We start from the raw sequence: 26610 nt of genomic DNA, 5'->3' as shown, positions 1-26610 counted from the left end.
ATCTCACTCTGTAGCCCAGGCTGGCCTCAAACTCACAGAGATTTGCCTGGCTCTGCCTTCCAAGTGCTAGGATTAAAGGAGTGTGCCACCACTGCCCAGTGAGAATCATTTTAGATGGGTTCGTCTCTATCCAAAATTTACCCATGTTGTCAGGATAAAAGGAGCAATATTACAGGATATGAATCTACAAAACTCACTTGACCTTCTGCTTTCTTATTATAAGATAGAGAAAATGATAGTAGCTATCCAAAGTGATCATGTTTATATAGAAGAACAAAAACAATTAATTGTGAAGGACTATACAGGTCTGTTCTCCCAGTATTGTATGGTATACACTGTTGTTGTTGTTGTTGTTGTTGTTGTTATTATTATAGAACAGTTTTGTGACCATCACTAATATCTTTTTTTGTTTGTTTGTTTGCTTTCAAGACACGGTCTCTCTGTATAGCCTTGGCTGTCCTGTAGAACAGGCTGGCCTTGAATTCAGAGATCCACCAGCCTCTTTCTCCGGAGTGCTAGGATTAAAGGCATGTGCCATCACCACCTGGCAATAATCTTAATCTTCTGTTACATTTACTTAGCTATTTTTGTATGTGGGTATGTATATGTGGAGGCCAAATGACAACTTGCAGGAGTCAGTTCTCTTCTTCCACTTTGTGGGAACTGGAAATTTAACTCCGGCTGCTTGGTTTGGTGGCAGGTGCCTTTATCTACTACTCTATCTCACTATCTCTCCTATTTTATAATGTCAGGATCAAGTCCTGGGCCTTGTATTCATAAATAAATTTTCAGGAAAAATTACATATTTATCTCCAAGACTATTTAAGGGTCATATTCTTTTTTATATAATTTATTTAACTTTGTATTTTATGTGCATTGGTGTGAAGGTGTCTGATCTCCTGAAATGGGAGTCACTGACAGTTGTGAGCTGCTCTGTGGCTGCTGGGGATTGAACCTGGGTCCTCTGGAAGAGCAGACAGTGTTTCTAATCCCTGAGCCATCTCTCCAGCCCCAAGAGTCAGATTCTTTTGCTTAGCTTGTTTCCTTCTTTTTGAAATGGGGTCTTACTGCAGTGCTCAGGTTGGCCTCAAACTTTGTATAGGGTCCACCTTAATTCCACGTGTAGCTGAGACTACAGGCATGTATCACCACACCCAGCTTAGGAACCAGAGTCTTCAATGTATGGAAGATATCTCATGGTATTGATATCATAATTCTTCTGCTAATCAGAATTATTTAGGATTCCTTAGGCTAAATAATACAACTATTTCATTTTTTTTCACAAAGAATTTGTTTTTTCTTGGCAGTGCTGATGATCAAACCCAAGGCATCAGCCATTGAGTCATATCCACAGCACAGAGCTTGATTTTCTTTATGTAAGATAACCATTTACCTCATAAAATGTAGAATTAACAGTTTGAAGTTAATAGAAATGAAGTGTTTTGGCTGTAATCTCAGTACTCAAGCTGGGGTAGGAGGGTCATATGAGCCAATCTGAGCCACATGGTAAGAACTTAATCAAAAAAAAAAAAAAAAAAAAAAACCTGAAAAGGGGGTAGGGAAAGATTTTATAGTGAACTAGCCATTTAGGAACCATTCTTTAAATTATAAATTCTTTCAAAAATTCAGAAATAAAAGTAGTTTCTTTTGTTTTTGTTTTTGTTTTTTCATTGAGACATGATCTCACTGTGTAGCTCTGGCTGACCTGGAACTCAACATTTAGACTAGGCTGGCTTTGACCTTGCAGAGATTCCCCTGCCTCTGCCTCCAGAATGCTGGGATCAAAGGCATGCACCACCATACCCAGATGTAAAATCAGTTTTGAACCCCTAAGTTAGAGTCAGTGATATGGCTTGGTGAGTAAAGGTTCCTCTGCCAACCCTAAAAACCTAGGTTTGATCCCCAGAATTCATATGATAGGAGAGAATCAACGCCACAAAATTATCTTTTGACCTCCACCTAGAGACCATAGAAGTGTGTGTGTGTGTGTGTGTGTGTGTGTGTGTGTGTGTGTGAAAGAGATTTTAAAAATGCATAAGCTAACCACCAACCTAAGAAATAAAACATTGCAGGTTGTTCTGGAGAGATGGCTCAGTGGTTAAGAGCACTAACTGCTCTTCCAGAGGTCCTGAGTTCAATTCCCAGCATGGTGGCCACAACCATCCTTAATGAGATCCGGTGCCCTCTTCTGGCCTGAAGGGATACATAATAAATAAATAAATTTTAAAAAAAAAAAAAAAAAAAAAAAAAACATTGCAGGTTGAGGATGTAGCTCAGTGGAAGGGTGCTTACCTAGCAAATGTAAGACACTGAATTCAATCCTCAGTACTGAAAATAAATAAAATGAAAGAAGGAAAAGGAAAATAAAGGAACACCCTTGTGTTCTGTTCACTCCTGATTCTTTTTCCTTCACTATCTTCTACCCAAGGAAACACTACCCTACAGAGTTTACTCATAAAAAAAAAAAAAAAACCACACACTAATTTTAAATGTATTTTATAAGACAACTAAGAATATGGATTTGATACTGCATTGCCTGGACCTCCTCTCAAAGGCTTGTCAGTGTCCTAATGGCCTATGCTATAACTATATTTATACCAATTTAGATCTCTCATGTCCATCTCTTCTTCCCTTTTTGCTATATAAAAAGTAAAAGTACATTGGTCTGTGTATCTAACAGAAATTGTAGCCATTAAGGATGAAAAACCATATAGAAGTAGTTTATCTAAATTTCACTTGACCATAATTAGAAGGCTAGTAAGTGGGTTTTACCCTGGGTAGAAAAAGAAGAAGAGCTGAGCATAGTGGCAATCCCCAAACTTATTAAGGTGTGGAGCAGGAGGGTCAAGAGTTTGAGGCCATCCCTGGGGTATGTATTAAGACCTTGTCTCAAAAGAGAATAAATTCCTAAGAAGTAGCTGCTCATGGGGTGAAATGTTGGAAAGCCAAGTTCAGTTGAGATGAGATAGGTGCAATCAACTCTTATGCCCAAAAAGGTGTGTGAGAATGTTCAGAGGTTAGAATCAGGTGCTGCTGGGCAAAACTCACAGCTTTTGTGGTTTTCAATGGCCAAATGTTGAGTGGTTCAGTTAGAAATCAGAGCCCTAAATGTCTCCAGTGGCCACCAGTTGATGGTAGAATCAGCAAATTCTAAAGTGAAAGATAAATGAAAATGCATCAAAGGTCCATGCAGTTATATCTCTGATGTACTGCCAAATGGATGTAGGGCTAATGATGTAAAAACAAACTGTTTTGGTGATCTCAGAAAGATTAATATGAGCTATGTAACTTTTTTTTTAGACAAAGTCTCACTATGTGGCTCTGGCTGGTCTGGAACTACCTATATCGATCTGGTTGGCTTCAGATCTACATATACCTGATAACCTCTGCCTCCCCAAGTGCTGGGATTAAAGGCAGGCACCAGCACTTGTCCAGCATAACTTTAAAATATATATATATATAATTACATGATTATGTGTTTGTGTAAATGTCTTTGGAGGGCAGAAGAGGGCATCTAGTCTCTTGAAGATACAGCTACAGGTAGTTGTGGGCTGCCCAACATGAGTGATGGGACCAAATTTGGGGTCCTCTATAAGAGCAGTACACACTCATAAAGCTGAGCCATCTCACCAGCCCTAAGCTATATAGCTTTTGAAGTCTGCGTTTAGTGTTTCAATAGAAGGGTGAAGTTTATTAACATTGCTGTAATACTTATGGTGATTTAGCCTATGAAGACTTAAAAAATATTTTGTGCGTTAGAGGTGTAGCTCAGTTGGAGCTTGCCTAGTGTGTTCAAGGCTCTGGATTTGAACCCTAGCACCACACTAACATGGCTTAGTGATACACACCTGTAAACCCACCAATCTTGGCACTGTGGAGGTGGAAGCAAGAGTTCAAGTTCATCTTGGCTGCATAGTTAGTTGGGGGCTGGCCTGGGCTACATAACATTAAAAATGAGGGTAGGGTTGATGAAATGGCTCAGCAGGTTAAGATGCTTTCCACCAAAATCTTGATAAACTGAATTCTACCTGACTCCCACAAGTTGGCCACTTGACCTCCATGTATATGCCATGGCACATGTGTAAACACATGCACACAACACACATATATGTAATAAATGATATCTATTTTATTTTATTTTGTAATAGTATGGCTGGGGATGTCGCTCAGCAGTAGAAATGTGAAAGGTCCAGTTTCATCCCAATAGAATGAATATGGATGCACATACATTTTTTTTGTGTGTTTTTCAAGACAAGGTTTATCTGTTGTAGTCTTGGCTGTCCTGGAACTCGCTCTGTAGACCAGGCTGACCTGGAACTCACAGAGATCTGCCTGCCTCTGCCTCCAAGTGCTGGGATTAAAGGCATATGCTACCCAGCTTATTTTTTTTTTTATCCTTTCATCACATTTATTTATTTTGGTTCGGCATGGGTATAACATGTATGAGACCTTGGTTTTGATTTTCATTACCCCATCCAAAAAACAAAATTAAAGGAAGGTGATAATTGAAACATTTTTACTTAAATACTTAATATTGGTTTTGAGTCTTGTTCACTCTCTGCTCTGACAGGCTATTACTATCTTAGTTTACCCAACAGCTAGCTGTAGCTGAAGTTTTCTCCAGTCCTGCCTGGCCCAAGGTCAGGACAAATCTCTCCCACCTGCCAGTCCCACAGCAGCTTAGACCCAACCAAGTAACCACACAGAGACTTATATTGCTTACAAACTGTATGGCTGTGGCAGGCTTCTTGTTATCTAGTTCTTATATCTTAAATTAACCCATTTCTATTAATCTATACCTTGCCACATAGCTTGTGGCTTACTGGTACCTAACATCTCACTTGTCATGGCGGTGACTGGCAATGTCTCTCTGACTCAGCCTTCCACTTTCCAGAATTCTCCTCTCTGCTTGTCCCGCCTATACTTCCTGCCTGGCTACTGGCCAATCAGTGTTTTATTTATCAACCAATCAGAGCAACACATTCACAGCATAGAGAATATCCCACAACACTTCCCTTTTTCTTTTTTTCAAAAAGGAAGGTTTTAACTTTCACATAGTAAAATTACAGATAACAAAACAATTATCAAGCAAGAATTACAGTTACAATATCTAGTCTATTTATATTTGGCAAAATTAAACAAGATATCCTATCTATCCTATATTTGTGAGTGTAAGGTTTCATATCTAACTTATCTTTTATCATAACTAAGGAAAATTATAACAATCTAGTCTTCAGCTACATCAAAGTCCCCAGAAGGATATAATATTACCTGAGAAATGGGAAAAGAATGCAAGCAATTTTCGGGAGTCTTGCAGGGTAGACAGAGACAGCTGGCAGCCTAGACAGTCATCCAAAGTTCTTTTGTAAAGTTTGGGCATCTGTCTTCAGCCCATAGGTCTAGAGTCTCTCAGTTACTTCTCTCTGTGTCCTGTAGAATGTCTGGCAGTTTCCTCTGTGAAGCAGGAACCTGAAGAAACATTTCACCAAGCAAAGTTCAGTGGTCACCTTCATATGGGTCCTGCATGTCCAGTCGATACATTTTTTTTTCAAGCAGTCTAGGCAAGAACAGTTTCTTCCCCAAATGGCTATTTTTGCCAAGGTGAAGATAAACTCCATATGGAGTGTCTTCGATGTCCATCCTCCTCTCTGAAGTAAATCGGTGCTGCCAGGAGCAGACATTTCTTATTGTCCAGAAAGTCTAAATTTTTAAAACATTTTAAATGCCATATTCTGTAGGTCTTTGAAGTGTTTGAAGATTACCTACCTAATTGAATTATATCTATGTATCCCTAGAAAACTTAACATGACTATAAATTTGACTATCATAGAAGACTAATTATTAATGTATATTTCTTAATTATCTATTACAACCTAAATGAGTTATATAAACATAATACCTCAAATGAGAATATATATATATATATATACACACACACACAGTATAACAAAATTAAGTTTAAACTTGTATCAATAAACTAAAATCCATAGCAATGTAAAACATGTTTAAACAAGTTGCTCTTTAAAAGTAGGTTTAATAATCTACCCTTTCATCCTATCATTATCTATACTATCCCCCTTTCTTCTTTAGAAAGAGATTGCATTTATAATCAACCTGCTTTACATAAAAATATTGTTTTTTCTCTATCCCACACCAGAGGGCTCTTCTGATATGGGACACAAGAATCTCTCAACCTCTTTATTTTTATTTATTTTTTTAACAATATACTTGGGTTTAGAGAAGGAGTGAGTCAATTCTATCTCTAAAGCCAGCTTGGTGTATTTGGGAATTTGGGCGTAGCTTCTCTTGCTACTTCCTGCTGGAGGGGGGCGCTGTATCTTATGGGGACACAAAGAAAATTTTAGGATTATGGAGTAGTCCATGAAGGTATATCTTCTGAGCCAGTTGCCTTGAAACCATTTTGGATGTTGGATCATCTGGGCCATGGTGTCATCAGAGACCTTTCAGGGGGTCTTTGCTGGTCAAACCTGATGTATCTTAATCTGGAACAAATCCATAGCTTCTTGCTTTCTGTGGAAACAAAAGCAGAGCTTCCTTTCCAAAGAAACATACCCTTAGATCCAAATTTTGAAGTCAAGGTATCTTTAAAATTTACATATTGGTTTAACTCAACAGCTTTTATGAAAAAATGTTTTTCTGCAGTTAAAAATCCCAAAGACAACACAATCCAGATTCTCTGTGTAATATCCATCTTTATGTGGCTTATTTTTATATTAATTTTGTCTATTTAGACTTTATTTTTCAAAACTATATATTTCTTTATGTAACTGTATATATCACTTTTTTTCTCTTTCAAGCCTGCGTATATTTTACACACACTGTATACTGTTGTATCTGAATCTGACTTATTGTGAACCTATTGCTTTAAACTGCAGCACTCTAAGATTGTGGCTGCTGGCTGGCTCCGCCCACCTCAGCTTTCTAACATGGTGGTGGTACACTACCACCAGCTCTGGGAGCCAACAACTCTCAGAAGCTGTGGGTCTATGCTCCTATCAAAGCAGCGTGTTGCCCAGAAACCTTTTTTTAACAGCAAAGGCTAAATCCACCACACAGCATAATGTGCCGCTTGCAGACCTCTCATTGAATAACCTCTAATTTGATTAATTTATTTTTCCCATATTATCATAGTATCACTCCATTTACTAATTGAAAGGTGTAGTATTCTTTACTAAATCTATCCCTTAAATAAAATTCTAAAGTGACATTTAAGGTTCAAGTATCTGACCCTCCATTGCTCATTTCCTTAGCATTTACAGACCATACACTATACATTAGTTTCTCCAGGCCCTTTGTGTATTGAAGCCCAGGCATGATGGTGCACACCTCAAAGGCAGAGGCAGAGGCAGATGGATCTCTGAATACAAAGTTAGTCACAGCTATATTGTGAGAATGTCTCAAAAAGGGAATAATAGGAAGGTTAAACACTGAGCCTGTGGCTGAGAGGATATTTAAGAAAGAGTTCAGACAGATAGAATTAAAACTATATATTGAAAGCTAACTTTATAGAGAGCACTAATCCAAACATTAGATCATTTAAACAAGATAGCCACTCTTACTATCTCTAGTTTATGGATAGGAATATAGAACATAGAGAAGTTAGTCACTCATCCAAGCGTGGAAGTCTGTTAAATCCCTCACAGGGTTCAGAAACACGTTCAACCATTAAGCTGCTTCCAGTCTATGTAATGGGGAGAAAGATGGTAAAGAAACATTAAAAAGTAAGTTTTAGACTTAAAAATGCGTGGCAGAGTAACACTGCCCACTTTAGGACTGCCAGGGAACAGAGGTGGGGCTAGGACAAAGTATGCCCTTCAAGGGCCTGCTCTCAATGACCTGCTTGATCAGGTCATTGGCATGCCTTTCTGTCACTCCCATCAGACTCTAAGTCCCCTGTCCTTGGTGCATGGGCTGGCTTTTTGGAGCCTGGGGCCTATGCTGGGACACTTTGTTCAGCCTTGGTGTAGGGAGGAGGGGACTGGACCTGCCTTGGCTGAGTTTACCAGGCTGGGCTGACTCCCCAGGGGAGACCTTCCCTTGGAGGAAGTGGGAATGGGGGGCCGATGGGGGGGGGGGGGGAGGGAAGACAGGGGAATCCGTGGCTGATATGTGAAATTAAGTTAATTATAAAATAAAAATATTTTTAAAAAACAGACTGTAAGTCCATCATTGAATTGATCACTGATAAGGCTAGAGTCCAGATGATTCAACACCTCCCAAATGTCATGCCACATGTGAACACTGTATTGAGGACTAAGCCATAAACACAATTTTGGGGGGCACATATCCTGTCCAAATTAACAGTCCCTTTACCTATAGGATACCCACTGTGGAAGCTGCTGCTTTATTAAAGGCTTTATCTTTATTGCTTAATTTATTCATTTTGGTGCTAGGGTTGTACCCAGGCCTCCCTTGCACGTAGTAGACAAGCACTCTATCACCAAGCTGTACCTCTAGACCTCCTTTTTGTTAGGAGATCATGTAAACCCTCTGGCTCCTCTGTTGCCTCCCTATAGCCAACTTGCTGATTATAGTTTCAACTCTTTTCTTCTGCTTCATAATCTTCTCCCACTTCTCAGCATTTTGTTTTGAGGTTGTTTTGTTCAGTTTTGTTTGTTTGTTGAAACATAATTTCTTGTTGCCAAAGATGACTTTGAATTGATCCTTCTGCCTCCACCTTCTAAATGCTGGGAATACAGGTATGTGCCAACATACCGTTTCTCTTACTATTTGTGGCTATATTTTATGTTGTCATGTGGAATCATCGGTCATTCTCTGAGCCATTTGACTTTCTACCCCCAAAGAATAATTCACTTTAATAACACACTATTGAGACCACCCTAGCTTATGATCTCAATAGGAAGATAAATCTGTCATATTCCCTGAAATTTTGTCAATGTGCATTACTTCCCTGAATATCAAAGAGATTAGTCTTTAAAGTACCAGTTTGAAAACTGCCTCCCTTAAACGAGTTGTAGCACACCCATTTAATTCCAGCATTTAGAAGAGGCAGGTGGATCTCTGTGAGTTCAAGGTCACACTCGTCTACATCATGAGTTCTAAGATAGCCAGGTCTATGTAGAGACCCTGACTCAGGGAAAAGAAAAAAATTTCCTCCCTAATCTGCCTATTCACTCCCCACCTTGCATGGATAGATTGGCCTAACCACCCTCTGGAGCCTCTTTGTCAGTCCAGTGAGTGATCATTTATACCTCCTAGATATGAGCCCAGCTATTTCACCAAGCACAAAGAACACAAATATCTAATACACTAAAATTTTCACTAACTCTTCCTTGGTGTCATCTGTTCCAGTATTGTATCCTCGCTTCTCAATGTCAGTGGGTCTGAAAACTGAGAAAAAGTTAGCTATAATATAAAGCAAAGTCCCATTTTAAGTTCCATCCATGTATTTGCTGAGTGTGGTGCTTCAGTTTAGTTTCCGTTTACAGAAGAGAAAATGGAAATGAAGAAAGGGTACAAAATTCCATCGAGGCCAGGCCTTTAATCCCAGTACTTGGGAGGCAGAGCCAGGTGGATCTCTGTGAGTTCGATGCCAGCCTGGTCTACAGAGCGAGATCCAGGACAAGCTCCAAAACTACACAGAGAAACCCTGTCTTAGGGGGAAAAATCCATCCTATCTCATCAGAAGTGAGACTGAACATCTGTTTCCACGTCATGGCCAGTGGCTGTGTGCATGATGCTGCTGTAGTCACTGTCCTTCTTAAGTAAATGTAAGCTGTGGAACTGGAGAGAGAGCTCAACAGTTAGGAACACTTGTTGCTCTTCTAGAGGACCTGTATAGCGCGAATTCTAATTGGTCTTAATAATAAAAACCTGGAGTCAGATATTGAGGTAAATGCTGAAAGATCAGAGAAGTAAAGGAGCCAGCCACTAGAGAGACTGACTTCTTACTTCTACTGAATCCTCAGACTTCTGTACTCTGATCTCCAGGCAAAATTAATTTGTTAAAGCACAAACAAAATATCACCACAGACCTGGGTTTGATTTCCAGAAACCACATGATGGTTCACAACCATCCTTATCTCCAGTTCCTGGGGAGGTGATACCCTCTTCTGACCTCCATGGACCAAACACTCGCCAAAAATGCCCATGGTATACGTATACACATGAAGGCAAAACATTCTCACTCACAATCAATCTAATGTCTGAAGGTTTTAAAAAGGGAAATAAATATAGCATTTAAGCATTTAATTTTTATAAGTGATGGTGCACACTTTTAATCTTAACATTTGAGAGGCCAAGGGAAATAGAGCTATGTGAGTTGAGCCAGCCTGAACTACATAGTGAGTTCCAGGACAGCCAAGGATAGAGAGTGAGACCCTGTCTCAAAATTAAAAAGAAGAAAGAAGGGAAGGAAAGAAAATCACTCATATACCTTATACTTTTAGAAATCAATTTAAATACTCACTTTGCATGATATGTATATTGTAGTTAGGATTCTGAACTTTGAAGGAGGAATTCACCAGCCTAAAGAGCCAGAATAGTTATATTAAATTAAAAAAAAAAAAAAAAAAAGGCTGGGCATGGTGGCACACGCTTTTAAACCTAACACTCAGAAGGCAGAGGCAGGCCTGGTTCACAGCCAGAGCTGTTACACAAAGAAACCCTATCCCAAAAAAAACAGCAAAAAAGAAAAGAAAGAAGTCTTCCAAAGTTTAAACATTAAATGTTTTCTGGGCTGAGCATGTTCAATCCCCAGAATCCCACATTAACACGGCATAGTATTACATACATGTAGTCCTAGCATTCAGGGTTAGAGAACAGCCTTGGATACATGAGACATTATCTCAAAAAAGCCACAAGTAGTTTTCTAGTTAATAAGTCCAGAGATGAAGGCTTTCACATACTTAACAGCTTAACTTCTCAACATTGCCTTTGAGTAGTTGTCTGGCACTATGAGAATGAATAGCTTATTGGTGAAATTAAGGCCACTCCACGTAGTTAAAAGGGAGGTTTATTTTGTGGGGTAACTTACAAATGAAAGGGTAGGTTGCAGGGTCTGGCAAAGGTATAGGGCAGTCCGGTGGTATTCTCTGGAGAACTCTGCTCGGTCTACTTCCAGCGTCCAGCGTCCCGGAACCAAGAGAGCCACCTCCTCCTGCTCCTCGGTCTTCTGCTCCCTCCTCTGCCCCGCCTTGTGGGCGTGATCATTACTGAAGCCTCAATGGAGGTTGGAACTTCCAGGCCAATGCTGGGATGGCTATCCACTACAATAGCTAAATGGCTTACCCTCGTGACCAGAGTTTGCACATATTGCATTATTTGCTAGATGTAGTTTTGTAAAATATTAGTTTTAAATTTCCCAATATAGCCACAGCTTGTTTAGAAAGAACACATCTGTTTACTGTGTTAATAAAAGTATTAATACTAAATGGTCAGCCCTAAAAACATGCATACAAGTAACATTATACAGACTGAGCAGGTCGTATTTATGTATTTAGAAATATGTATACATACACATACCTATGACAAAGGAGGCCATGAATCTGAAAGAGAGAGGTGTGGGGAATGGAGGGTGCATATGAGAGGGCTTAGAGACAGGGTTTCTCTGTATGTAGTGTTGGATGTCCTGGAACTCACTCTGTAGACCAAACTGGCCTTAAACTCACAGAGATTCTCTTATACCACCACCACCAGCAATCTCAGAAATTTTAAAAAATTTATTCTAAAAATGTATGAATAGGCCAAGCATGGTGGTACATCTTTTCAATCCCAGCACTTGGGAGGCAGAGGCAGGTGGGTCTCTATAAGTTCAAGGCCAGCCAGGGTTACACAGAAAGTTCTGTCTTGAAAGAATTTAAAAATTAAAGTATAAATTCTTACTGTTATTTTCCTAATACTATGCTAATATTTTTCTACATAGTTGCCCTTGGACCAGAAAGAAGAAAATCTGACTCAGGAGTTATGCTACCAACACTCAGGGTCTCTCTTATTCAAGACATGAGGTATTTGTTCCACATGCTGAAGAATGGTGACTACTGTGTAGCTTTCCCCTAAATTGCTCCAGTGATAATAACTATACCTTCTGTTTATATGTTCTGAAGAAAGTGATTATAAATGTGGTTCTTTATTTTTATTTTATCTTATGAATGTTAGTGTTTGACCTTACATATATGTAAACCATATGCATGCCTGGTGCCCACGGAGTTCAGAGGAGGGAACTGGTTCTTCTGAAACCAAAGTTAGGGGATGGTTGTGAGCCACCACGTGGGTGGGCACTGAGAGCTGAGTGCGGGTGAAGAGTGCCTTTAACAGCACAGCCGTCTCTCCAGCCTAACTTCTAATTGTTTTACTATTGTACTGTTTCATTGTTTTTTCTGACATTAAATAAAAAAGAAGATGCAATTGGGGAAGAGTTTTCTAAAACAGCTCTAAACTATAACTTCTCTTTGAAAAAAAAAAATCTCTTAAATGCATGTTATCTGTAGATATAGATCAAAAAATATAAATAACAGGTGGCTTAGCAGAAAAATTGGTCTCAGAAAGATACATTTTTTAAATGTTTTTTTGTTTGTCTGTTTTTAGAGACAGGGTTTCTCTATGTAGCCCTGCTGTCCTGGAACTCACTCTGTAGACCAGGCTGTCCTCAAACTCAGATCCTTCTGCCTCCAAGTTCTGGGACTGAAAGTATGTATGCATCACCACTGCCCAGCAAGAAGATATAGCTTTAAAAGTACAAATATTGAAATTCCAATTTCTTGTCAGGGAATGGTGGCACATACATTTAGTCCAAGAATCTGGGAGGCAGAGGCAGGTGGGTCTCTGTGAGTTCAAGGCCAGCCTGGTCTACAAGGCAAATTTCAGGACAACTGGGGCTGTTACAACACAGAGAAACTCTGTCCAAAAAAAAAAAAAAAGAATGAAAAAGGTAAGGCTTTTTTCTTATAAACATTTTGAACACAATATTTAGTCAACACTTAAGATATCAAAGTTTGGGTTGGGGATTTAGCCCAGTGGTAGAGCACTTGCAAAAGGCCCTGGGTTCGATCCTCAGCTCAAAAGAAAAAAAAAAGATTTCAAAGTTTAAAATGTGTGTACATAGAATATAAAGTAAGTGTAATACTTAATGACATTTTGTTCCCTGGCTAAGGAGATGGTTCAGCAGTTAAGAGCATTGGCTGTTCTTCTAGAATTGAACCTGGGTTCAATTGCCAGTACCCACATGGCAGCTCACAACTGTCTATAACTCCAGTTCTAGGGGACATGATATCCTCACACAGACATACAAGCAGGCAAAACACCAATGCAGATAAAAATAAGTCTTGAGGAAAAAAAAAGAAAAGAAGTGTGAAAAAAGACTTTTATACCTTTTGTGGTGGTATGTATCTTTGATCTTTAAAGGTATACTTTGCTGGTGTTTGTGTGTGTGTGTGTGTGTGTGTGTGTGTGTGTGTGTGTGTGTGTAGGCTAAAGGACAGCCTCTCATGTCTTTTCTTAAGTGCCATCTACTTTGTTTTTTGATACAAGTTCTTTCATTGTCATAGACTGTGGGTATTGTGTTCCCTGAAATATTGTGTGTTCCCCGAAATAAACATATCTGGGGTCAGAGAACAGAAAGCCACTAGAACAAAGCCAAAAATGGTGGCTAGAAAATGGGAAGAGTAAGCCATAACAGAAGTTGGGTGGTAGTGGCCCCAGCACTTGGGAGGCAGAGCTAGCAGATCTCTGAGTTCAAGGCTGCTTTAGAAACAGCTAAGCATGGTGACCCACGCCTTTAATCCCAGAAACCCAGCCTTTAATCCCAGGGAGTGGGGGCAGAAAGAGAAAGGCATATAAAGCATGAGGAACAGGAACTAAGGAGTAAAGCATGTAGTTAGTTAAGCATTTGGTTGGTTAAGCGTTCAGGCTTTGGAGCAACACAGTTCAGCTGAGATTCATGTGGAGGAGGACTCAGAAGCTTCCAGCCTGAGGAAAAAGGATCACCTGAAGAACCAGCAAGGTGAGATAGCTGTGGCTTGTTCTGTGTCTCTGATCTTCCAGCAATCACCCCAATAACTGGCCTCAGGTTTGATTTTTATTAACAAGTACCTTTAAGATTCATACTATAATAGACTTTGCCAATTGGGCTAGGTGCGCTAGCTAGAAAACTCATTCCGTTTCCTAAGCACAAAGATTACAAGTACTAGTCACCTCACTCTGTGTGTGTGGATGTGTGTGTTGTGATGAGTCACACTAACAAAGACTTTTCACTGGAGTTGGTTTTTACTATTTACCTTGTCTTCTTTTCTGATCTTCCTTTTCTCTGCTGGGAAGAAAATTGCTTAAGAAAATAAACTCGCGGGTTGGGGATTTGGCTCAGTGGTAGAGTGCTTGCCTAGCAAGTGCAAGGCCCTGGGTTCGATCCTCAACTCAAAAAAAAAAAAAAAAGAAAGAAAGAAACTCATTCCTGCTGGATCCAGCATTGACTTCTACATAGAATTCTAACACACACACACACACACACACACACACACACACACACATATAAAACATTAGTTGATACTGGTCACATAGTTTTCTAAGTCTTTCCCTTTCCAAGTTTTAAGATTTATTAACACATTTATTAACACAGCAAGGTGGATCTGTATGAGTTCTAGGCCATCCTGGTCTACATAGCAAGTTCTAAGACAGCCAGGACTACATAAACAGACCCTGTCCCCAAAAACAAATAAATAAATCAACACAGTACTGCATGTCTCCTCTAATGCTGTACACAGTAACTAAAGTGGTTACTTCAAATGAGATCTTGAGAGCCTAGAGAGAGGATCCAGTGGTTAAACGCATAGTCTGTTCTCTAAATAAACCATGTGTGTGTGTGTGTGTGTGTGTGTGTGTGTGTGTGTGTGTGTGTGTAATTTATAGTTTTAATTTATTGATTGATTTTTATTTTATGTGCATTGGTGTTTTGCCTGTGTATATGTCTGGGTAAAGGTGTCAGGTCCCTTGGAACTGGAGTTACAGACAGCTGTGAGCCGCCATGTTGGTGCTGGGAATTGAACCCAGGTCCTCTGGAGGGGCAGTCAGTGCTCTCAGCCCCAGTCTATAGTGTTCTTATAGAGGACCTGAACTTGGTTCCTAGCACTCATGTCAAGGCATCTTGCAATGTCTGTGACTCCAGCTCCAGGTAATCTAACACTGTCTTAGGCTCTTTGAATACCTGAACTCATGTGCAAATATATACCCTCCACCTCCATATGCACACATAATTAAATATTCAAAACAAACAAACAACCGGGTGGTGGTGGCACATGCCTTTAATCCCAACACTTGGGAGACAGGTGGATCTCTGTGAGTTCGAGGCCAGCCTGGTCTACAGAGCGAGATCCAGGACAGGCACCAAAACTACATGGAGAAACCCTGCTCAGAAAAACCAAAACAAACAAACAAACAAACAAATGTAACTTGACTATCAAATGGTTTTGTTTTTATTTTCTTGGCTAAACTGGAACTCTTAGAGATCTGCTTGCCTCTGCCTCCTGAATGCTGGGATTACAGACATGTACCACCAAGCCCGATGAAATGTCAGTTCTGGTGTGCAACTAAATCTCAAATTCAGGTTAAATCTCCAAAGCTTTAACTTGCCCTCAAAATGTATGTTACAGCAGTAGTGATGAATGCCTTTAATCCCAGCACTGGGGAGGCAGAGGCAGGCAGATCTCTGAGCTTTAGACCAGCCTGGTCTACAAAGAGTTCCAGGACAGGCAAAGCTATACAAAGAAACCCTGTCTTGAAAAACCAAACTTAACAAACAAACAAAAAAATATATTACCCAGGACAGGCATGGTGGAATATGCCTTTAATCCCAGCTCTTGGGAGGCTGAGGTAAATGGATCTGTGAGTTTGAGGCCAACCTGGCCTACATGATGAGTTCCAGGCCAACTAGGGCTAAATAGTGAGACCCTGTCTCAAAAATTAAACAACAACAACAAAATGTGTATTACCCATTCTTCATCTAAAAATATAAAAGAACTTTTCTGGGCCTAGTATAGTTAATACTTTTTAGTTCTTTTCTAGCTTAAAGTTATCCTTTAAAAAAATCTCTCCTAGCCTTTTATGACTGGGGCTAAAGAGCAAATTAAGCACATCCTCGCTAATTTCAATAGTTACCAGTTTTTTATTTGTAAAACATGAATCTAGATGGCATGGTTGCTCTCCTAAACTACTGTAAAGATGGTGTGATTTTATATATGACTTTTTTTTTTTTTTTTGGTTTTTTTGAGACAGGGTTTCTCTGTGTAGCTTTGCGACTTTTTGCTGGAACTCACTTGGTAGCCCAGGCTGCCCTCAAACTCACAGAGATCTGCCTGCCTCTGCTTCCCGAGTGCTGGGATTAAAGGTGTGTGCCACCACCGCCCGGCATATATGACTTTCTTTAAGGATAATTTATAAATGGAAAAAGTTAACAAACAGGACAGTAATCTTTGGTTTATCTTCCTCACCATGACTGGGAATTGCTTGTCATTGTGTACAGCCAGGACTTAGGACAAAGGGGACTAAACTGGGCGGTGGTGTCTGTCACTCACCTTTAATCTCAGCACCAGGGAGGCAGAGGCAGGTAGATCTCTGTGAGTTTAAGGCCAGCCTGGTCTACAGAGTGAGTTCCAGGACAGACACCAAAACTACACAGAGAAACCCTGTCTTAAAAAAGACACTGATGTCAAAAAAGAGGGTCTGATGTCATTTTATTTTGACTGTGATTTATTTGAATTGGATGAGAGACATTGTTTAAAGAAAAAAATCATTTCATATAGGTTGTCTAAAATCAAAATGTATTTAAATGCAAAAAAAATTCTTGTTGGTACTTATTTTTAGGCATGTTCAAAACATGAGTGAGATCAAGACTGATGTTGGCCGAGCCCGGGCATGGATAAGATTGTCTCTAGAAAAGAAGCTTTTGTCTCAGCATCTCAAGCAGTTGCTTTCTAACCAACCACTGACCAAGTAAGACTCTGCTTTTCAAGACATTTGTTTCTATGACTTGTGCTTACAAAGCAAATTAAATAAACTGACAGACTAGCACTTTCATCATAAATCCATGAACACATGCATTCTTGTATAACAGGTGTGCTTTAGAAAATATCCTTGTCAAAAAAAAAAAAAAAAAAAAAAAAAAAGCCGGGCAGTGGCGGCGCATGCCTTTAATCCCAGCACTCGGGCGGCAGAGCCAGGCGGATCTCTGTGAGTTCAAGGCCAGCCTGGTCTACAGAGCAAGATCCAGGCAGGCTCCAAAAGCTACACAGAGAAACCCTGTCTCAAAAACACTGCTCCCCCCCAAAAAAAAAGAAAAGGAAAAGAAAATACTTTGTGGGACTGCCAAGATGGCTTAGAGGCTAAGGACGCTGGCTGTTCTTCCAGAGGTCCTGAATTCAGTTCCCAGCACATGGTGGCTCACAGCCAGATCTCTAATGGGATCTGGTGCTCTCTTCTGGTGTTCAGGCATACAGGCAGGCAGAACACTGTGTACATACTAACTCTTAAAAAAAAAAAAAAAAAAAAGAAAAGAAAAGAAAAGAAAATACCTTTGTAGAATGTTTGATCATTTCTGAGAGAGCACACCAGATTTAACAGCCAAAGACCAAATTATTGTTTTGTAACCAAAAAAATAAATGCTAATCAGTACACAGAAGCTGACAGTAACATCCAAAAGATAGATTGAACTTATATTAGCTTCACTGTATAAAACTCACAGCAAGAAGTTGTTGCAGAACTGGGCAGTGGTAGTGTACTCCTTTAATCCCAGCACTCAGAGGCAGACAGGTCTCTGTGAGTTCGAGGGCAGCCTGGTCTACAGAACAAGTTCCAGGACAGTCAGGGCTATACAGAGGAACCCTGTTTCAAACAACAAAAGTTGTTGCAGGATATTTAATCACACTGTGAAGCCCGAGGTTGTGTTATTTACTGGAAAAACCTGTTTCTAACTGTAGCACACACCTTCAATCCAAGAGCAATTGTAAACGGGATTAAACAAAATCAACCTTAAGTCAAGAGGCAGAGCAAGCAACCAGTGGACAGGAAAGAAATCACAGTAAGAGGAAGTCAGGAGGATGGACAGAGATGCACAGGAAGTAGAAGAGAAGGATATCCAGTTGGAGGGGTTGTCTGTTTGAGACAGTGTAGGAGAAAGCTGTCTTTCTGGTACAGCAGTGGAGGATGAAGGTCAGCTGGGTACTTTCTCTGCTTCTCTGAACTAGTAGGTTTTTACTCCAGCATCTGGTTCCCAAGTCTTTATTGATAAAATAGAATGATAGAGATTTATTAAAAACAAGTAGATACCGGCGGCAGTGGTGGCACACTCCTTTAATCCCAGCACTTGGGAGGCAGAGACAGGCAGATCTCTGTGTCGAGGCCAGCCTGGTCTCCAAAGTGAGTTCCCGGAAAGGTGCAAAGCCACACAGAGAAACCCTGTCTCGAAAAACCAAAACAAAAAACAAAAAACAAACAAGTAGAGTAGAGCTGGAAGTAGAGTCTTTCTAATAGTTTAGATTCAGGAAACTAGTCACTTGCAAGTCAGTTAACTTTTTACTATTAGTTACAGTTTGGTAGTTTCTGTCCTTATTTTTAAAAAATCCATTTATTTTTTATTTTCTGGAGCTACATAGAATCTCACTATGTAGCTCTGGCTGTCCTGAAACTCACTATGTAGAACAAGCTGGACTTGAACTCATGGAGATCTACCTGCTTCTGCCTCTTGAATGCTAGGATTAAAGGTGTGAGCCAATACACCTGGAAGAAATCCTTTTAAATGATAAGAACATTAGAACTTACTTGAAAGCCAAGAAGTTAGAGTTCTCAAGAACAAAGGTTTACAAAGAGCCTGATTCAGACCTTAGGCATGACTTTCTATTGGGCCTATCCTGCTAACCAGTGCTGTTTGTACTCTTGCATTCACATATATCACCCTGGAACATTGTAGAATGAGTGTTTGTTTTGTTTGAAATGAGGTCTTACTATATAGCCTTGGCTGTCCTGGAACTCACTTAGATCAGGCAGACCTCAAACTGACAGAGATCTGCCTACTTCAGCCTCCTGAGTACTGGAACTAAAGGATATGCTACCACTCCAAGCTCAGGATGAATCTTAATTTCCAAACAGTAGGTTTGATTTAAAAAAAAAAAAAAAAAATAGTATAAGGGCTTAAGCTGTAACTCACTTGGTAGAATGCTTGCCTAGCATTCATGAAGTCATGTGTTTGGGCCCTAGCACCGATTAAATGGGATATAATGGTACATACCTATAATCCCAGCACTTTAAAGTTGTAGACAGGAGGACCAGAAATTCAAGATAATCCTCAGCGATATAGCAAGTTTGAGGCCAGCCTGGGCTGCATAATTAAAATAAAAATGGAAGCAGAGGAAATGGCTCAGTCAGTTAAATGCCTGCCATGTGAGCATGATGACCCAAGTTCAGATCCACAGCACCTACACAGAGAAAAGCCAGATGTGATAGCACAAGCCCACCTTGTGTGTGGAAGGGCTGGTGCCCAAACAGGTGGGGTCCCTGGAGCTCATTGACCAGCCATTCTAGCTGAATCAATGGACTCTAGGTCCAGTGAGAAACACTAAAAAATAAACAAAGTAGAAGGGGCTAGAGGGATAGCTCAGCACTTAGGCATTGCCTGAGTTCAAATCCCAGCACCTGTATGGTGAAGTGAGTGTTTGATGCCCCACATGTGTACAGTGCCACAAGAGGCCATAAGAGAATGCTCAACTCCCTGGGACTGGAATTACAGTTATGAAATGCCATGTTTGTGCTAGGAATCAAATCCATGTCTTAGAAAGCAGCCAGTGCTCTTAACCACTTTACTATCTCTCCAACCCCAGGTTTGAGGAGTGTTTTGTTTGTTTGATTAGTTGATCTTTAGTTTTTTATTTTGCTCAAATGCATGTATACAAGCTCCATGGTGCATGTATGGAAATCAGAGGACAATCTATGGATGTTCCTGGATGTTGTGTTCTCTCCTTCCCCAATGTGGGTCTCAGGTCATGAGAGTTAGCAAGTGCCTCTACCCACTGAACCAGCTCAGAAGCTGTTATGAATTAACTGAATGTCATGATTTTTAAGAATGAATATTGTAACTGCTATTTTGTGCTTGTCTTAACCTTTTTCAGGAAGCTTTATAAGCGTTATGCTTTTCTGCGTTGTGAAGAAGAAAGAGAGCAATTTCTCTACCATCTGCTGTCCCTCAACGCTGTGGACTATTTCTGCTTTACCAGTGTGTTCACCACTATCAGTAAGTGTGGAGAATTGACTCTTAAGTGAACAGTTTCCAGGTGAGCATGCATGGTGGCAAATACTTGTAATCTGCACACTCAGGAGGCTGAAACAAGAAAATTGCCAGTAGTTCAAAAACCAGTGAGTGTGGGCTGTATATCCTGACCCTTTCTCAAAAACAAAAACACTGAAGGGTGGAGAGGTTCTCAAATCACTCGTGGAATAAAAGTATTCATATTTCCAAAAATGAAATCTATCATAGTACATGGAGGATACTGATGACCCCTCAATCTCCATTTAGGAATGTGGGAGACTTCCCCAGCCCTCTGCTGCCAGCCTATGCAAATGCCTCACTAAAAGAATTATCCTAGCCAGGTAGTGGTGACACACACCTTTAATCCCAGCACTAGTGAGGCAGAGGCCGGCAGAAATCTGAGTTTGAGGCTAGTCTGGTCTACAGAGTGAGTTCCAGAACAGCCAGGGGTACACAGAGAAACCCTATGGGTGTGGGGCGGAGGGTTGGGGGGTGGGGAAGAAGGAACCTACCCCGGGCTGTTAGTTCCTGCCTGGACCAATCTGCATCCTAATCAAAGGACTATCTCACACAGCTCACTGTAGCAGTGGAAGGCAGGCTTTGTTGAGACCTCAGCAAAGCTCAACATTTCATTATCAGTCTTGATTTCCTTTTCACATGTTGATCCTAGGAGCATCATGTATGCTCATTTCTGTCTCAGCACCTGCTTTCCACAAAACCCAATCTGGGACAGAAAATGTTACCTAGGAAAAAGGAGAAATGCATAGAGCTGCAGTCTGTGGTTTAAAAAAAAAAAAAAAAAAGGAATCATCTCTCCAAAATCTCAGTAAACATCAACAATCATTTCACTGGTTAGAATTGTGCAGGCTTTGATTTCTGGACTCTGGGAGAAGCAGATAAGGAAAAAGGAGTTGGTAGGCCAACTTAAAATGTCTACAATAAGTAATAACCTAATAATTGTTCCTTCAGTTAGTACATGTATAAGAATCTAAGTTGTTAAAGGTAAAACTATAACTCAGTTGTAGTGCACTTGCCTACCATGTGTGAAAGTATGGATTTAATCCCTAGCAGTGTTTTTAAAAAAAGGCAATGGTGGCACACGCCTTTAATCCCAGCACTCGGGAAGTGGAGGCCAGCCTGGACTACAGGAGAGTTCCAGGACAGCCAAGTCTACACAAAGAAACCCTGTCTCAAAAAATCAAAAGAAAAAGTCTAAAGACTGGGCATGTAGCTCTTATAAACCCTGCAAAGGCAAGAAGATCAAAAATTCAAGGCTTGCCTAGCCCGCACAGGAAAGTTCTATCTCAAAAGAAAGGGAGAGCCAAGCAAAATAGCTCAGTGAATAAGGGCGTTCACCCCAAAGCCCAACAGCCTGAGTTTAGCTCCCATACTGGAAAGATATGATTCCCAGAAGTTGTCCTCTGAGCTTTACACATGCACCAAGGTGACAAGTATAGGCACACGCGCGCACACACGTTTTTTTTAAGATTGTAAAAGAAAAAATGGCTAAAAACATGCTCATCCTCAGCTATTTTCAAGGACAGAATGAGATACATAAATCAAGTCTCAAAACAAACAAAAAAGGACTAGCAAGATGTCTCAAGCAGAAAAAGGCACTTTCCACACAATCCCAGTGACCTGAATTCAATGCCTGGCACCTATGGAAAGGAGGAAAGAAAACCAATTCTGAGAATTGTCCTCTAACTTATATATATGAGCCATGACACACATGTACCAACACTCACACAGGCACATCACACACACAATTGTAAAATGCCTAAGAACATCTTAAAGCATTCTGTGTCTGTAGGTTTCTCTTTATCTGAGAAACTTTCAGCTTGAGGCATTGGAACATGTAAAGTATTCTGGTGTCCTGGTTTCCTCTCTGAGGCCATGACAAACACCATGACCAAAGGCAAACTAGGAGAAGAAAGAGATTATTCCAGTTTAGAGGTTACAGTCTGTCCTTGAAGGAAGTCAGGGCAAGAATTGGTATGATGGTGTCAGATCTCCTGGAACTGGAGTTATAGTTGTAAGCTTCTGTGTAAGTGCTGGGAATTGAACCCAGGTCCTCTGGAAGAGCAGCCTGTACTCTTAACCACTGAGCCATCTCTCCAGCCTCCCAGGTAAATTCTTAAAGCAGAAACCTTAGAGGGATGCTGAACTGGGCTTGTCCACCAAGAGATGAGCACCCTAGTTACTTTAACTGGCAGCTTTATACGGCGGAAGAAGGGAGTCTCAGTTGAGGACTTATGCAGATCATATTAGCCTATTGGCATGTCTGTTAGGGTTTCATTTTCCCTTTTTTGCCCCCTTGGTTGTAAATTGATCCTGGAGGGCTGGGCTGCACCATTCCCTGCACAGGTGACCCCAGGCTGTATAAAAAAGCTAGCTAGCTGGGCAGTGGTGGCACACACCTGTAATCTCAGCACTCGGGATGCAGAGGCAGATGGATCTCTGTGAGTTCAAGGCCAGCCTGGTCTACAGTGAGATCTAGGACAGGCGCAAAGCTGCACAGAGAAACCCTGTCTGGGGGGGGGGGGGGGAAGGCTAGCTAAGGGATTGGGGATTTAGCTCAGTGATAGAGTGCTTGCCTAGCAAGCACAAGGCCCTGGGTTCAGTCCTCAGCTCCGAGGAGAGAAAAAAAAAAAAGCTAGGTAAGTAGGAACCCATGAATGAGCCAACAGTCAGCAGCACCTTACATGATTTCTGCTTTAAATTCCAAATTTTCTCATGCTTTTATATTTAGCAAGGTCCATGATGCAATGGTGACATCTAATGGTGAGGCCACTGGAAAGGCTTCATATATATCTCAGCACATCTGGTTCTTCCGGATTCCTTGTATATGAGTTACCTCAATAACCTAATCTTAGCATTCTGTAGGAATTGGTTCTCTCCTTCCACTGTGCAGGTTCCAGGATTGAATTCAGGTTGTCAGGCTTGATGACAAGTACCTTTAACCACTGAGCCACCTCACTGGCCCTTATGAATACATCTTAAAAATTAATCATAAAAAGCCAAATATCAGAGGCTAAAGAGATGATTCAGTGGCTAAGAACACTTGTTCTTGCTGAGGACCTGGGTTTAGTTTCCAGCACCCACATAACTCTAGTACCATAACTCCAGTTCCAGGAATCTGACTTTATCCTTTGACCTCTGTGGTCACTAACACAGATGTGGTGTGCATACATGCATGCAGGCAAAACATTCATGCACATAAAAATAAAATAAAATAGCTGGTTGGTGGTGACACATGCCTTTAATCCCAGTACTTGAGAGGCAGAGGCAGGCGGATCTCTGTGAGTTTGAGGCCAGCCTGGTCTACAGAGCAAGTTCTAGGACAGGACAGGCTCCAAAGCTACACAGCGAAACCCTGTCTCAAAAAAAAAAAAAAAAAAGTAAGTAAATAAAATAAAAAGGCAAAATATATCTTAAAAGCAACTAGTTCTGGATAAATGTGATTTTTTTAATTCGCTTTTTGTTTTTCTTTCAGTGATTCCTTATAGATCAGTGATCATTCCAATTAAAAAGCTGAGCAATGCGATCATTACATCAAACCCGTGGATTTGTGTTTCAGGAGAGCTAGGAGACACAGGAGTAATGCAGATTCCAAAAAACCTACTTGAGATGACTTTTGAGGTAGGTTAGCTAATACCTTTCGAGTTCTTCAGAAGAACTCTGGTTTTGCTTTTCCATTGAAACAAATGAAATAAAGGAGCATGCAAACATATAGGGTCATTTGTTATCATATCCTTATTGTCTGAAGCAGCTTAACACTAGTTTGTTTTTTATTTTCATTGCTAAACCCTATTTTTCTACTTGTAGTAGGCTTTACCAGGTCCTGTTCCTTGATTCCCAGTGCCTAACACGAACATGACACAGAACATGACAAACAGAGAGTGTTAAATAAATGCTTTCCCTGAAGTGGTTTGAGGTTGGTCCTAATATTTGAGGAGTAAAATAACTCTTTGTATTTCAGGAGAGAAATAATACTAACTGAATGTTCTATTCTCATCCATGTTCCTTGGGGCCCAGGAATAGCCATTTTCACTTGGAATCATAGTCCATAGCCCAATGGTCCGTTTGGCTTTATGCATGTGGCAGACTCACATCTATTTGTGTGTAAAAGTTAAAAACCTTGGGTTTCTTGGCCTGCTAGTTGTGGAACAAAACTGAATTGTAAGTCCTGTCTTCTTTCTCTCTCTACTGGTAGCTGCATTTCTTAGCTGAGTCACATGATGCCTTTCACTGATACACAAAGAAGACAAATGCTTTTAAAACTTGCAGCTCTGATGTTATGGTCCAGCATATAGTCAGTCTGTGATCCTCTCATTATCAGATTTTTTAAGTCAGAATTTAATTAGCATCCATTTTTTGCAATTCCTATTACCATTGATTTTTGTCCATGTCCACAATGGGCCAGCAAGGACATTAATAACTACAGTTCATTCATAGTTTCACTTTCTACAGTTGTAGTACCTGGTGTTAATTGTAGTCCAAAAATATAAAGTGGAAAATTCCAAAAACAAAAATTCATAAAAGTTGAGCATGTGGTGTATTCCTAATAACCTTGGCACTTGAGAAGCAGAGACAAGGAGTGTCAGAAATTCAAGGCCATCCTCAGCTACATAGTAGGTTTGAAGTCAGTCTGGGTTACGTGAGTTCGTGTCTCAAAAAGCAAAAAAATAAAGAGCCAGTCATGTGACACATACCTAGAGTGCCAGCGCTCAGGAGATAGAAGCAGAAGAATGTTCAAAGCCATCCTGGGCTACATAACGAAACTGTCTCAGAAACAAAACAAAAATTAAAAATTTTGAGTGTGAGAGTTGTTTACACATTCTTAGTTTTTGTTACAACGGAATAAACCCAGAGCCTTACACGTGATCTGCAAGAATTCCACCATTGAACTATACCCTCAGTTCACAATTTATAAGTTTTTTTATTCTAAACCATTATAAACAGCACAATGAAATCTGTGCTGTTCCTGTGTCAGCCATGAATTCTGTCTTTGTCTAACATGACATATGTGTTACGCTCCTGTTCCTTACTTAGTAAGAATTCAGGTTATCAGATTAACTGTTTAGGTGTGGCAGTTGCTTGTTACTTATTAGTGGCCCCACATCATAAGAGAAAACTCTGGTATGTGTGGCAACATCGCAATGCATATAGGAAAAATACAGTATATGTAGGTTTGATATTAAGGCAGTTTCATGCACATACCGAGAGTCTTAGAATATATCCCTTGTAGGTAAGATGAGTTTTCCAAATAGCTTTTTAAACTTCTCTAATAGATCAGGGCCCCGAACATGCTAGGCAAGCACTCTACCACTCTAGTCCCCTGTTAAAAAATATAAAAATATCAGTGATTTTTTTTTAATCGGCTATTTGCTGTAAGTCAATCTAAATAAGACCTTCCCCAACTTACTGAAATCCTTTTTACCCTTCAGTTAAGACATAAATCATTATCAGTGATTCTGTTTCTGGATTCCCCAAATAGAAATAAATGTTCTTTCTCCATCATTCTTCAAAGACTGGTTTACATTTCTAGTCCAGCACCTCAAGCACTCCACTTGGTAGTCAATGTCCATCTCCTCTCTCATTGTATGAAAGTCCCTGAGAGCAAAGAATACATGGAGGCTGTGTATGACATTAAGCTTAGCACATTGTACAGAGTAGGTCTCTGTAAGTATTAGATTGAGCCAGAGTTCACTGCCAAAGCTGAAAGGTATAGAAAAGAAATGAGTACAGAATAATTTGTGGTCCTGTCTCTACAGTGCCAGAACCTGGGAAAGCTCACTACTGTTCAGATTGGCCATGATAACTCTGGACTGTTAGCTAAATGGCTAGTGGATTGTGTCATGGTGAGAAATGAAATCACAGGACATACATATAGGTGAGTAAATGGACTTAGGAGCAGAATTCTTTGTCTCAAAGCTCTTTAGGTAACAAAATGTTTTAAATCTTCCTAAAGCCTTCCCACTGCCCCTGAACTAGTTTTTTGGGAGATGTATTATTTTGTTCTATTTATAGTACATAAAGTTGGCCAGGTGTGATTGTATAAATCCCAGCACTCAGGAGGCAGAGACAGGCAGATATCTGTGAGTGTGAGGCCAACCTGGTCTATAAAGTGAGTTCTAGAACAGCCAAGGGTACATGGAGACAATAATAATAATAATAATAATAATAATAATAATAATAATAATAATAAATATTGGAGCACATGGCTCAGCAATTAAGAGCACTTGGTACTCTTCCAATAACCCAAGTTCAGATCTCTGCACCCACCTCAGGTAGCTTACAACTACCTGTAACTACAGCCCCGGGATATCTAGTGCCTTTGCTGG

At 40.3% G+C, this 26610-nt stretch overlaps 1 protein-coding gene across 4 annotated transcripts in view; it reads left to right on the top strand.

The window, feature by feature from the left end:
* Window positions 1-26610, top strand: part of Dennd5b (DENN domain containing 5B) — a 141354-nt gene that overhangs the window by 102362 nt on the left and 12382 nt on the right. For all 4 annotated transcript variants that reach the window (XM_036180538.1, XM_036180537.1, XM_036180539.1 and 1 more), the window contains 5 exons: window positions 11906-11987; window positions 16834-16962; window positions 20130-20251; window positions 23760-23905; window positions 26041-26159. In XM_036180538.1, coding sequence (XP_036036431.1) covers window positions 11906-11987; window positions 16834-16962; window positions 20130-20251; window positions 23760-23905; window positions 26041-26159 — 598 coding nt within the window. The remainder of the gene's footprint in view (window positions 1-11905; window positions 11988-16833; window positions 16963-20129; window positions 20252-23759; window positions 23906-26040; window positions 26160-26610) is intronic.

The sequence above is a fragment of the Onychomys torridus genome, chromosome 3, assembly GCF_903995425.1.
Source record: "Onychomys torridus chromosome 3, mOncTor1.1, whole genome shotgun sequence".
In the NCBI taxonomy this organism is placed as follows: Eukaryota; Metazoa; Chordata; class Mammalia; order Rodentia; family Cricetidae; genus Onychomys; species Onychomys torridus.
Note: the sequence above shows the minus strand (reverse complement) of the source record. Positions and strands in the feature narration are given on the sequence as shown.